Source organism: Heptranchias perlo, chromosome 13 (genome assembly GCF_035084215.1).
Source record: "Heptranchias perlo isolate sHepPer1 chromosome 13, sHepPer1.hap1, whole genome shotgun sequence".
Taxonomy (NCBI): Eukaryota; Metazoa; Chordata; class Chondrichthyes; order Hexanchiformes; family Hexanchidae; genus Heptranchias; species Heptranchias perlo.
Window position 1 is genome coordinate 45,416,805 of NC_090337.1, and position 12,911 is coordinate 45,429,715.

A 12,911-nucleotide genomic window follows, 5' to 3' on the forward strand; every position below is an offset into this window, starting at 1 on the left:
TGTATCAGAACAAAAATCAGCATTAACTTTGTATTACCTCAGTACAGCTTGATGACTGACTTTGATCTTCCATTTGTTTAGATGGTGCTCCAACTGAGATGGACACCTTGCACCTTATAGATATAGAAGCAAATATTGCGACAGAGGTCTGTATCACAGTGCTTGAGATCATCTGTCTTTTCACTCAGAACCACCAGGTAGTTATGATGGCATCCATATTTGTTTTGCTGATAAAATACATCAATGATATATGAACTCCATACTGCATTGATATACTAAAGACGCTGTTAAATATATAGTCAAGAAAATTGGTGCTAACATAGTCCTGCTGCTGTAATTATACAAGTAGCATAATCGATGTTTTACCTCAGACATGAAAATTAATTATAACTCATAGGGGTTATGGAAAACCATACCTTGTAAACTATCCTTTTTTGTACAAATTGCAAGTTCACATTTATAACAGTGTCTTTTATACCCTAAACTAACTTTTTTATAGCTTGCAAAAACATCCTGTTAACTTTTACCCACGGTTATGTTAGTTAATCTGCAGCTCAGAATGATGCTTTAATATTTGTTCTTGGAGTAAGGCAGAAAGTATTTAATGTAGGTTTAATGTTGCATAAAGTATCTTAAAAAAAATTGCTGGATCTTTCTTTTCAAGAATGTCTAGTTTGATCCAACCTGTAAGTGTAGGTGGTATTTTATATCATGTCATTTATAGTCTGAAGAACTTATGGTTTTCCATTAATATACATCAATTAGGCTCGCTCTTATCTGACTTTACAGAAACAACTACAACAGGATGATGGACAGAATTCCATGATGAAGAGAATCTTTGACACCTACTTGCTGTTCCTGCAAGTTAATCAGTCATCAGCTGCTCTGAAGCATGTATTTGCAGCTCTCAGGCTATTTGTTTCCAAGGTACCGATGTATAGTGTTGAATACCAGAACATTCCTGCATTACTGTGTGCATCTGATGGGAGAATCATATAAATTCACACTGTCTGATAATATAATAATTGGCAATAAATCTCTAATATTATAAAAATGATACAATAGCGTGCACAGAACATTTTCTGTCTCCCATTTCAGCACCACATATTTTTCTTGCTTATAATTTGAATCACACTGCCAGCAGGAAACAATATCAACCCCTCCTTTATCCTAGTGCTGTCAAATTCCAGGTCCCTCACAGTAGCTCTATCAAACTCCATGACCAATCCTCTTCCAGTGCAACCAAAGTTCAGGACCACCGTAGTGCAGCTAATATAAAACAGAAAATGCTGGAAAAACTCAGCAAGTCGGGCAGCATCTGTGGAGAAAGGAACAGAGTTAACGTTCCAGGAGGAAGACCTTTCGTCAGAATGCATGAGCCCCTTCCAAGTACCTACCTCCAGCCTGGTACATGTTGCCTGCATTCTTGTTGTGCCTCCCAGACATTAAAAAAGTAAGAGGTAAAATTGCATACATATGTAAAGGAACCTATCAAGGCCCTGATTTGGAGCGTTCACAGAAGAATGGACAAGAGTAGCAGAATTCAAACATGAAAATCCTAACTAAAATCCCAGAATATCACGTAGTAAAAAAGCAATTTGAATTATTCAGTGACCATGGGCTCGATTTTACCGGCGGGTTTCCTGTGCGTTTCCAGCGGGGGGGCCCCGAAAATCCCGATCTCCAGGCACGTGACTGGATCGCGCCACGATCCCGCCCACTTCCAGGTTCCCCGATGACGTGCGGGGGTGCGTGCGTAGCCCCCGCTGGTGGGAATCCCGCAGGCAATTAAAGCCAGCGGGATGCCACTTGACAGTATTTATTTCGCTTGTTCAGGTCATTAACTGACCTGATTAAGGGACTGTTTGTGATTTTGGTGAAACATGGGACTGTTTCACACACTGGGGGAAACAGTCCTAGTTGAACTGAACGTGTTGCAGCCGTCAGCCTGTGGCAGCTGCAAAGGTCCATTTGACAGGTGGGGGTGGGGGGGAGACCCTCACCCATTGCAGGAGGCCGCTCTGTCACTTGGGACAAAGTGTGGCCTCCACCACCCCCCTCCTGACGGTCAAAGTCACCAACCTGCACACTCACCCCGGGGTCCGGAGACATGTGCCTACCTTGCAGACCCCCTCAGATGTACATATTGTGGATGGGGGCCGTCGTAGCTGCAGTCATGACCCCCTCGGAGGGCGAACAGCATCACCAGCCTCGCCATCCACGCCGTCCACCTCTGACACGTGGAGCTCCACAACAGAGTGCTGTGACACATCCACCTGTACAGCAGGAGGGAGGGCTACCGCAGAGAGAGACGCGTCGCAGAGGGCACTACCCTCGCCACAGGGTCCACAGACCGAGGCGCAGCTCCCCGGACCTCTCCGAGCAGCAGTGCACACGGAGGCGCAGATTCACTCGACATGTAGTCGTGGACATCTGCAGCCTCTTTCATGCCGAGCTGCTCCTGGCTGGCCCCAGCACCAACTGCTTACCTGTCGCTGTCAAAGTCACCACTGCCCTCCACACCTTCTCCTCCGCATTCTTCCAGGGTGCAGCCGGGTACACCGCCGATGTCTCTCAGTCGTCTGCGCGGAAGAGCCCTGCAAATACACCTGCACCTACTCTGCAGTGACACAATGGGTGGCATCAGTGGTGGGTCCTCATAGTGATACCCAGGAGCGGGCATTATTGCACAAAACAGACAGGATTCACGGAGATATGGCAGTGGTGGTGCCAATATAACGTGTGATGTGAGTTGTTCTGAAATTCAATATAGGTAACACCCATGACAAACCCTCAGACACCCTTGTGCATCCCCTTCATGCTCACGACACGTTTGCCTTACGCTTCCTACTGCACATATGTGATGCATGCCCTGTGGCTGCATCACAGGTGGTGGTAGGTTGAGTGAGGCTGGCCGTGAGGGAGATGCACGAGAGGGTGAGTATGGGATAGAGCCATGAGATTAGATGAGGATTGGGTTGCGTGTTAGTGGCGGGGTGAGTACTGGCGAGGTGAGTAGGTGCAGGTAAGATGAGGATGGGGTTTGAGTGGGTATGAGGGGTGATGTGACAGAGTGGTGTTGGCGGTGCCGAAGGAGATGTGGGGTGGGGGCAGTGTTGTGGCAGACGGAGTGTAGGGGAAAGACTACGTATTCTCACTGTGGCTGAACTACTGCGGTCATTGGAGCGCCTCCTGCACTGTATGCAGGTGGGCGATATGTTGGTGGTGCAGGTGACCTCCTCTGCCACCTCGAGCCAGGCCTTCTTGGTGGCAGAGGCAGGCCGCTTCCTCCCGCCCGCCGGGTGGAAGATCTCTGTCCTCCCCCTCCTCCTCACCCCATCTGGTGATACCTGGGGTGAGGCATCATTAAACTGGGAGCAGCCTTCCCCCTGGGCTGCTCCATGCTGTAATGTGTTCTATTGGTTGCAGCATCTGTCAGTGGAGGACTGCCCCTTTAACTAGAGAGCCTCCAGCTGACAGATCGTACTGCGCATGCGCAGCCTGCCCGACGTGCAGACCAGCAGCGCGGAGCCTGGAGGAGCAGGTAATTGATTCCTATTAGTGTGTTGCCTGCTACGATCGCGCGGGCAACCCACTAATTTCACCGAGCGTGTTGACCACGCTCCCGAAACCCAACCCGCCGGAAACCCGCAGGCCTGCTAAAATCAGGCCCCATAAATCAGGTGATAATACATTGTGCAGTATGTGGCACAACACCCCTTTAATTATAAAACAGTATATCCTCTGCTTACCATGAATAATTTCACAGGAGATCCTCTGGTATTATTTAAAAACAACTCTTAACTCCTCATGTCATGAACAAATTGGCTTGGTGAAACACGATGGCTCCTTTTATAATACCAATGTGTACATGTGATCATCCACTCATTCAGTTATGGGTACAGTGGCAGCATTCTTTGTTGTCAATGTGATAAAATTATAAGAATATATTTCAGCATGAGTGTGTGTTGTTCTCATGTTTCTTTGGAAAGTGTAATACAATTGAGTGACTTCATCACAGCCACAAAATAACACTAACATTGTTAGTGCAAAAAAGACTTAAAGTTTTGTTTATGCATTATCCTCCACAATAGGAATACATTTGCAGTCTGCAATCCAAGAAGACAACAACTCTTTGAAACCACCATAGTGCTGCATTTTCTGTTTTATATTAACAGCACTACGGTGGTTTCAAAGAGCTTTTGTAATTAAAAAGATGATTAAAATGAATACTTCTTACTTAATCAGAACTTACTGCTGAGAAGGCATTGAGGTGCTCAACTTATGGATGCTGTCAGCATGCAGAGAGCTAAGTGGACCAGCACCTAGTGTCAGGTGCATCACATACGGTTTTTAATCAATGAAAATGATGTATTAATTGTGTCGGCCCTGGCCAAACACTATCCCAATTCTGTAATTGGCTATTTCCTGTTCTTATTTCAATGGTAAGGAAGGGCATTTGAGAAGTAACGTGAATGAAATACGTGAAAGTACCATCGGTCAGGCAGCATCTGTGGAGAGAACAGATAAGTTAAGGTTTCAGAACTGGAAGCAATTACAGATGAATAGCATTTAAAAAGGAACAGAACAATAGGAAAAATACAACCACACACATACAAAGTGCTTAAGTGGCGAACAGGAGATGGTTAAATGGCAGAAGTGATATTAGCATGAGACAATAGGAGGCGAAAAGAAAGAAATAAAAGACACCGAAACTGTGTGAATAGCTAAAGGGGTAGGAGATAGGCAGGTAGAAAGGGAAGCATGAAAAACTGGCAAAGCGGAGCAGACTCCAATGGCCCAAGAGTTTGGTGGAAACCAATACTAGGTTGATAGCAATGGTGCAGATCATGTCACTAGCACTGGTCCACTGCTGTTTTTATGTGTGGTTGTGTTTTTTTCCCTCCCCCTTCCCATTGTTCTTTTCCTTTTTAAAATTTTGTTCAACTGTAATTTCTTCCATTCTGATAAAAGGTCCACGTTTGAAACATTAACTTGTTTGTTTTCTCTCCACTGGTGCTGCCTGACCTGTTGAGTGTTTCCAGCATTTTCTATTTTTGGTTTATATTAATGGAAGTGCTTATTTCCTATTTTTTTAGAACATTTTTGAATTGGATTATATGGCAGTCTTTCTTCTTGGGACTTTTGCAATCTAGGATCCCCCACTGCCCCCTGTTATAGCCAATTTACAATACTACAGTGATTACAGTATATATCATGGATCTGATTTTGTGCAACTTCAGAGCTGTTCTGGTACCTAAACCATGATTGAAGTGGGTTATGATGCTGCCAGTTAATGTTGAATATGTAGGATATTATTGAATGTCGATTGCACAGTACTAAAAGGTTTCATGTCTTCTGCTTGCACCAGTTCCCTTCAGCTTTCTTCCAAGGCCGAGCAGAGCTTTGCGGTACACTCTGCTACGAAATCCTAAAATGCTGTAACCACAGGTCAAGTTCAACCCAAAACGAGGCTTGTGCCTTGCTCTACCTTTTCATGAGGAGGAACTTTGAATTTGCAAAAGGAAAGTCAATAGTCAGATCTCACCTCCAGGTTAGTGTCGCTACGATTGTTTTATAAACTGAAGCTAAATATTTTTAAAAGGTTGTCCCGTATGCAAACTGTCAATAGAATAATTGCAAACAGACTGTCTAAAACTAGAAATATGTTTCAAAATATTCCAAAACAGTTCTGATCTTAAATCAATAGCATATCACAGATCAACTAATGTTTTATGCCTTGTGCTATTTGCTGGAATCTTAGTATATTACTATAAGAAAGCTTGGAACAAATGCAGGTAATTAAGCTCCTCAGCAAGCAGAACAGCTAAATGTAACTCCGCATGGTGGCGAGTTTTTTTTTTGTAATTCAGCAAAAAAACAAGAAAGTGGTATCCGACATCTTGAGAGGAGATTTCCTCTGCACATTATGTGTCATAAAATGGGCTTACAAATTTGTAACATGCACAGAGTAAATCTTTCCTTTTGTGTCATACAGCTAATAGCTTAGAAATTCAATGACACTGCGCTTATTTTACAGGCATAAAACGGGCGCCAAAGTGGCCAATATGGCAGATGATGTGCGGTGCACATTCTGTGCCAGTGGTGCTCTGCCAGCCATGTTGGTACAGGCATCAAAAGAGGTATCCAGGGCCTGTGCCTGAAACAGGGGTTAAGCCCTTTGCATGTGCAAATAAGGGGCCTAACGCCTGCTTAAGGCTCCCCCTTGTAAAATTCATCTGCTCTGAATGTAGCCGGTACTAGGCCAGTTGCGTTCAGGAAAACCAGGTCTACTTGTGGCCTAACCAGTGGTCCTTAAAGCGACCATTTCGGGCCATCACCAAAAAGGTACACTTTTCAAAAATACTTACCTTAATGTGAGCCGGTAAGAGCAGGAGCCATGGGCCGTTGCCAGCCACCACTTCCCCTCCCAGTCACTGCCTCCCTCCCCCTCCCGATCGCTGCCTCGCTCACTCTTCTGATTGCTGCCTCCCCGCACCCCCCCCCCCCCCCACCACTTCTGGCCGCCCCTCTCTCTCCCATTCACTTACTCTCCCTCGTCCAAGACCTACCTGACCGATATTAAAAACCGGTTTGACGATGAGCTGCCTGAGGACGACCAACAGGTGTCTGCAGCTTGCCAGTCGGATGTAAATGAGGTCCGATGCTCGATATCAAGTGGACCTTGGGCCTGCCCATTCTGGCATAGGAACTGATCCCAGCAGGCTGGCACGAACCAATTTCTAGGCCGATGTTCCATGTCATATAGCCTGTCAATAGCATTATGACCACTAAAACTACAGCTGTTTTGTTTTTGTCAATAAAGTATTATGTATAACAACCATTATTTGATACAAATATAACAACCATTACTCCATAACTCTCAATTAATCTTAGCCAGTAATCCAAATTCTGGATTCAGGTAGAAAACATAAGCTTCTTTTACTCACATGTTTGATGTCCATCAATCGGATCTTTCCCTCATAATTCACTGGGTGATCTCTATTATCCTCTAACTCATATTTTCTTATGCAGAAGATGACATTATTTGCTTAATGAACAAACAATTTCAACCTTTGTTAATAATTCAATATTAGTTGTCCTCACTTCATAAGAACATAAGAAATAGGAGCAGGAGTAGGCCGTACGGCCCCTCGAGCCTGCTCCGCCATTCAATCAGATCATGGCTGATCTTCGACCTCAACTCCACTTTCCCGCCCGATCCCCATATCCCTTGATTCCGCTAGAGTCCAAAAATCTAAGCATCTCAGTCTTGAATGGCCGACTCTTTATCCTGTGACTATGCCCCCTAGTTCTAGACTCTCTAGCCAGGGGAAACAATCTCTCAGCATCTACCCTGTCAAGCCTTCTAATAATCTTACATGTTTCAATGAGATCACTTCTCATTCTTCTAAACTCCAGAGAGAATAGGCCCATTCTACTCAATCTCTCCTCATAGGACAACCCTCTCACTCCAGGAATTAATCTAGTGAACCTTCGTTGTACCGCCTCCAAGGCAAATATATCTTTCCTTAGATAAGGAGACCAAAACTGCACACAGTACTCCAGGTGAGGTCTCACTAAAGCCCTGTACAACTGTAGTAAGACACCCTTACTCTTGTACTCCAACCCCCTTGCAATAAAGGCCAACATTCCATTTGCCTTCCTAATTACCTGCATACTAACATTTTATGTTTCTAGTGTGAGGACACCCAAGTCTCTCTGAACATCAACATTTAATAGTTTCTCACCATTTAAAAAATAATCTGTTTTTCTCTTCTTCCTACCAAAGTGAATAACCTCACATTTCCCCACATTATACTCCATCTGCCACCTTCTTGCCCACTCACTTTGCCCTTTGCAGACTCGTTGTGTCCTCCTCACAGTTTACTTTCCCACCTAGCTTTGTATTATCAGCAAACTTGGATAAATTACACTCAGTCCCTCCATCTAAGTCATTAATATATATTGTAAATAGCTGAGGCCCAAGCACCGATCCTTGTAGCACCCCACTATTTACAGCCTGCCAACCTGAGTATGACCCATTTATCCTGACTCTCTCTTTTCTGTCCTTTAACCAATCCCCGATCCATGCTAATATATTACCCCCAATCCCATGAGCCTTTACCTTGTGTAACAACCTTTTATGTGACACCAAATCGAATGCCTTTTGAAAATCCAAATTAACTACATCCACTGGTTCCCCTTTATCTACCCTGCTAGTTACATCCTCAAAATACTCTAATAAATTTGTCAAACATGATTTCCCTTTCATAAAACCATGCCTAATCATATTATGATTTTCTAAGTGCCCTGTTACCACTTTCTTAATAATGGATTCCAGCATTTTCCCGACGGCCGATGTCAGGCTAACTGGCCTGTAGTTCCCTGTTTTCTTTCTCCCTCCCTTCTTGAATAGCGGAGTAACATTTGCTACCTTCCAGTCCACTGGGACCGTTCTAGAATCTAGAGAATTTTGGAAGATCATAACCAATGCATCCACCATCTATGCAGCCACTTCTTTGAGAACCCTAGGATGTAATCCATCAGGTCCAGGAGATTTGTTGGCTTTTAGTCCTATTAGTTTGTCCAGTACTTTTTCTCTAGTGATATTAACTGTTTTAAGTTCCTTACTCTCATTTATCCTTTGGTTCCCCGCTATTTTTGGTATGCTTTTTGTGTCTTCTGCCGTGAAGACTGATACAAAATATTTGTTTAACGCATCTGCCATTTCCTGATTTCCCCATTATAATTTCTCCTGTCTCAGCCTCTAAGGGACCAATGTTTATTTTTGCTAATCTCTTTCTTTTTACGCACTTGTAGAAGCTCTTACAATCCGTTTTTACATTTCTCGTTAGTTTACTTTCATATTATATTTGCTCCCTTTTTATCAATTTTTTGGTCGTCCTTTGTTGGTTTCTAAAACTCTCCCAATCCCCAGGTTTATTACTCTTCTTGGCAACATTAGAGGCCTCTTCTTTCAATCTAATACCCTCCTTAACTTCTTTCGTTAGCCACAGGTAGATCACAGATAACAGTGGCATTTGGTGATATAAAACAATAATATTCTTCAAAAATGGAACAGATTGCCAAACTAAAATTCTGCAATAATACACATTACTGCTGAGAAATCCATTTGTCCCCATCTTTAAAGCAATTACTTACAAAGTCTAGTGGGGAGAAAGAAGCGATCAGACATGTTTCAGGATGTTTGTTCAGGTTTCAAAAAATCATGGTATATTAATGAATTTAAGAATTAAACTATTAAAAAGAAAGATTAATGTTCTATGTTATAATATTCTAATATATTTCGGTGCCTGTGCAGGGAAATGTTGATTTATACTTTTTATCTCCTTTGCAGCTTATCAAAGCCGTAAGTCAACTGATAGCAGATGTGGGAATGGGAGGCACTCGATTTCAGCAATCACTGGCGACTATTAACAATTTTGCAAATGGAGATAAGCCTATGAAAGTAAGCAGAGTTTCGAAAAGTAATTTTAACTTCTATTTGAAAACAAGATATTGAATGCTCATTCTGTGTATAAAATGTGCAGAACTATGATTAGGGTCAACAGTGAGGGGGAAGGACACAATATCATCTGTGTAAAGTTATTCCATTCCATAACTGTAGAGATTAAATATTGTAACAGTCTTTGTAAACTTCTGAATTAAACAGCTATTTCTCTTCTGCGCCCCCCCACTCCCCCAACAAATTCACTGGTCGTTGCCTCCAATAGTGATTGACAGTAATGTTAAATCCACACAACAGCACCTTTTATGATAGGCTGAATTTTATTAATACATATTGTGTGCATGGTTCATTAAACTCTTTGCCTCCGTGTTTCATGGGTCAGTGTGGGGTTTGAGTATGCCTGCTCTGAATGAGATTTTAATAGTTAAATGCTTGTAATATGTGACCTTAAAGTAACTTTTCCTCTGGTTCATATCCTGCAGAACACTCTGTTTCCTGTGGAAGTGAAGGACTTGACTAAGCGAATCAGAACAGTGTTAATGGCCACAGCTCAGATGAAAGAGCATGAGAAGGATCCAGAAATGCTGATTGACCTCCAGTACAGCCTAGCAAACTCATATGCCAGTACTCCTGAATTACGAATGACTTGGCTTGAGAGCATGGCAAAGATTCATATCCGAAATGGAGATGTGTCAGAAGTAATTAACATTATTTTATTTATTTGCTAAAAGTAAATAAATACTACCTTATATTCTTCATTCAAGACTTTGAGAAAGTGCGGGAATATGGAAATATATTTAAAAAGCTTAACAAAATTTACATTGGGGGTAATTTTAACCACCCACAATGGGCGGGAGAGAGCCGGTGTTGTGGGAGTGGGGGGGGGTTTAAATTGATAAATATGCAAATCATGAACCTAACCCGCTGCGAACGTGCCTACTTCTGGTTTAACAGCGGCAGGTTTGGGGCCGTCCGAGTAACCCACTCTAGAGAGGTGGATCCGTGATTATAATATGCTAATGAGGCCCCGCTCCTCAAATTTTGGCAGCCTGTTGAATTTAACGGCTGCCGGCTGGGTTTCCCAAGGCTTGGAAAAGCCAGCATCTAAAAGGAGGCGAGAGATGCCAGATCCAGCGGGTAAGTACTTTTTAGAGCACTGCTAGTGGGCCAGGAGGGAGCAGGAGTGCTTCCCCCCACCCCCCCAAATTCCCGCCACCATCCCAGTACCCCAATCAAACCTTTCGCCACAATCTGCCGACCCCCATCTCCCTGCGATCTGCCTCCCCCCGTGATTGACCGACCTTCCCCACTCTGCCCCGATGTTTCCTTCCCTCCACCCCCCCCCCCACCCCTCGCTGCCGCCCACTCCCCACCATGCTCCAATCTTTTTCGATTATCGAGGACTATGGCCAGCGATCCCCAACTGTGGCCTTCTACCGCAGGCTTTCCCGTCTGGTAGGACCTCTGTCTTCCTGGCATTTCCAGGTTTCCCAACTGCAAACACGCATGCCCGCTCCCTACCTGCCTCCGCGTAAATATCGGGGTCATTCAGTTCATTAATGCCCTATTTGACCAGATTTTACCGACAAGAGATGTCATGGTTGAGTGGTCACTATGTTGGTGGTTTGCTAAGTATAATGGTATTGGCCAAATTTCTACTTCCTCACAACATGATTCATGTTGCTATAGAAATAGATTAACTGCAGTTCCAGACTTACACCCAAGTATAATAATGATTTTTAATTTCATTTCTAAAATCATTAGGACTATTTTGTTTTTAAGCTCAAGATGAATTTAAGGATGCTTGCAGCAACAAATGAATCCCTGAAAAGATTGATATAATAAATATATGTAAACTGCCATGGCATATGAATGCATGCTATGGTACTTTTGAACCTTGGTTGACTATGTGATATTATACTACCCATTAATTAAAAGGATTATTTGAGCCAGTCAGAGTTGTTGGATGAGATGTTACCTTCTTTTGTAACTTCATCCACATACCTGCAAGAATTCAGCACTCTGTTACAGGCAACACTCAGGATGGGGATGGATTAACTTCATGGTCAAGGCAATAATCATGCCTGATTCCTGCTGTTGACCTAATGAGGGAAAGAGCTTGGGGTAGAAATCACTTTGGGCCCATTCGGGCACACAAATCAAGAAGTCTGAAGATCGATGGAAATTGGTCCTTGAGCCTCATCAACATACTTGGGGCAAACTGTCGACATCTGTCATCAGAAATTTGGCCAATCCTGAGCAGATGCCTACCCCATTCATCATTGAATAGTTTCACCAAGGGGTCCTTCAATTGTGTTGTGTTGGGCCCCTAATTAACATATTCAAGGAACCTAATGCCTGTTTTAGGCATCCACTGCTAAATTCGGCGTGTCCGCTTAAAAAGCGGACACGCCGAATTTAGCAGTGGAACCGATGCCTGTACAGATTGGACGTAGGCCATCCTATTGCTAAATCAGAATGCTTTACACCTGTTTTATGCTCGACAAACCAATTACTACCCCAATAACTTTTGTCATGTTATAATATTCAGAAATGCAAGGAAGGTTTCCTTTGTGCACTGTGTGCAGTAAAATCATAAATGTGTTTATAAAGAACAGCTTTGGTTTTGTTGCACAAAGAGCACAGGATGTCTCTGAAGTTTCAATCCCACTAGTATATTAAGATAGATGGTCTCGCTTCAGTTAAAAAAGATCCTTCATATTTATTATTTTTATTTATTAGTTTATTTAGTTCTATTTGGTCGGTTATTTTGTTAGTGTGATATTTTACATCTGTACCATAGACCTGATTTTAATTCCTGGCGGTGGTTGGGCAGGCAGGGGCTGAGGCGCACGGGAGTTGTGAGTGCGGGGGCTGAGGCCGACCAGCAATCGTCCGGCTCTCTGCAACGTGAGGCCCAGGAGATTTTAACTCCCAGGCCTCATCTACATGGGTCCCGTCAGTCTCCCACCCAAACCCGGGAGGAAGGGCTGGCGGTCCAGGAATGGGATTTCGGGCGGCAGGAGGCTGCTGCTGGACCTGTCCCTGGCAGCCAGGTAAGGGGGGGGGGGCGGTGGGGGGGATAGCAGGGCCTTGCGGTCAGGGGAGGGGGGAGGGAAGCTTGCAGCAGAGGAAGCCCAAGGTTTTTTTGTGGAACTCAGAGGATCAATCATGCTCTCCCTGGCCTACTAGAAAACCAAAAATAAAATTAAAAATAACTTTTCTGGGCCTCTTTTGGCCATGGATCTGCTTGCCGCCAGGTTGGCTTGGCTTCCCTGCTCAGACCTCAGGTTAAAAAAGCAGTCAGGCCGAATGACATCATCAGTCCGACCTGTATATTTAAACGAGGACTCCGCTACCTTCTGGCAGGTGTCCCCCTCGCCTGTTCAAAAGAGCAGGTTCAAATTACAATTACAAATTAAAATTAAAAACCTGTAGG

General features: G+C 43.8%; 1 protein-coding gene across 5 annotated transcripts in view; it reads left to right on the forward strand.

The window, feature by feature from the left end:
- Positions 1 to 12,911, forward strand: part of dock10 (dedicator of cytokinesis 10) — a 262,430-nt gene that overhangs the window by 209,606 nt on the left and 39,913 nt on the right. For 3 of the 5 annotated variants that reach the window (XM_067995400.1, XM_067995401.1, XM_067995399.1), the window contains exons 40-44: positions 82 to 197; positions 766 to 927; positions 5,372 to 5,554; positions 9,362 to 9,472; positions 9,955 to 10,170. In XM_067995400.1, coding sequence (XP_067851501.1) covers positions 82 to 197; positions 766 to 927; positions 5,372 to 5,554; positions 9,362 to 9,472; positions 9,955 to 10,170 — 788 coding nt within the window. The remainder of the gene's footprint in view (positions 1 to 81; positions 198 to 765; positions 928 to 5,371; positions 5,555 to 9,361; positions 9,473 to 9,954; positions 10,171 to 12,911) is intronic. The other 2 variants (XM_067995403.1, XM_067995402.1) reach the window with 1 other exon arrangement.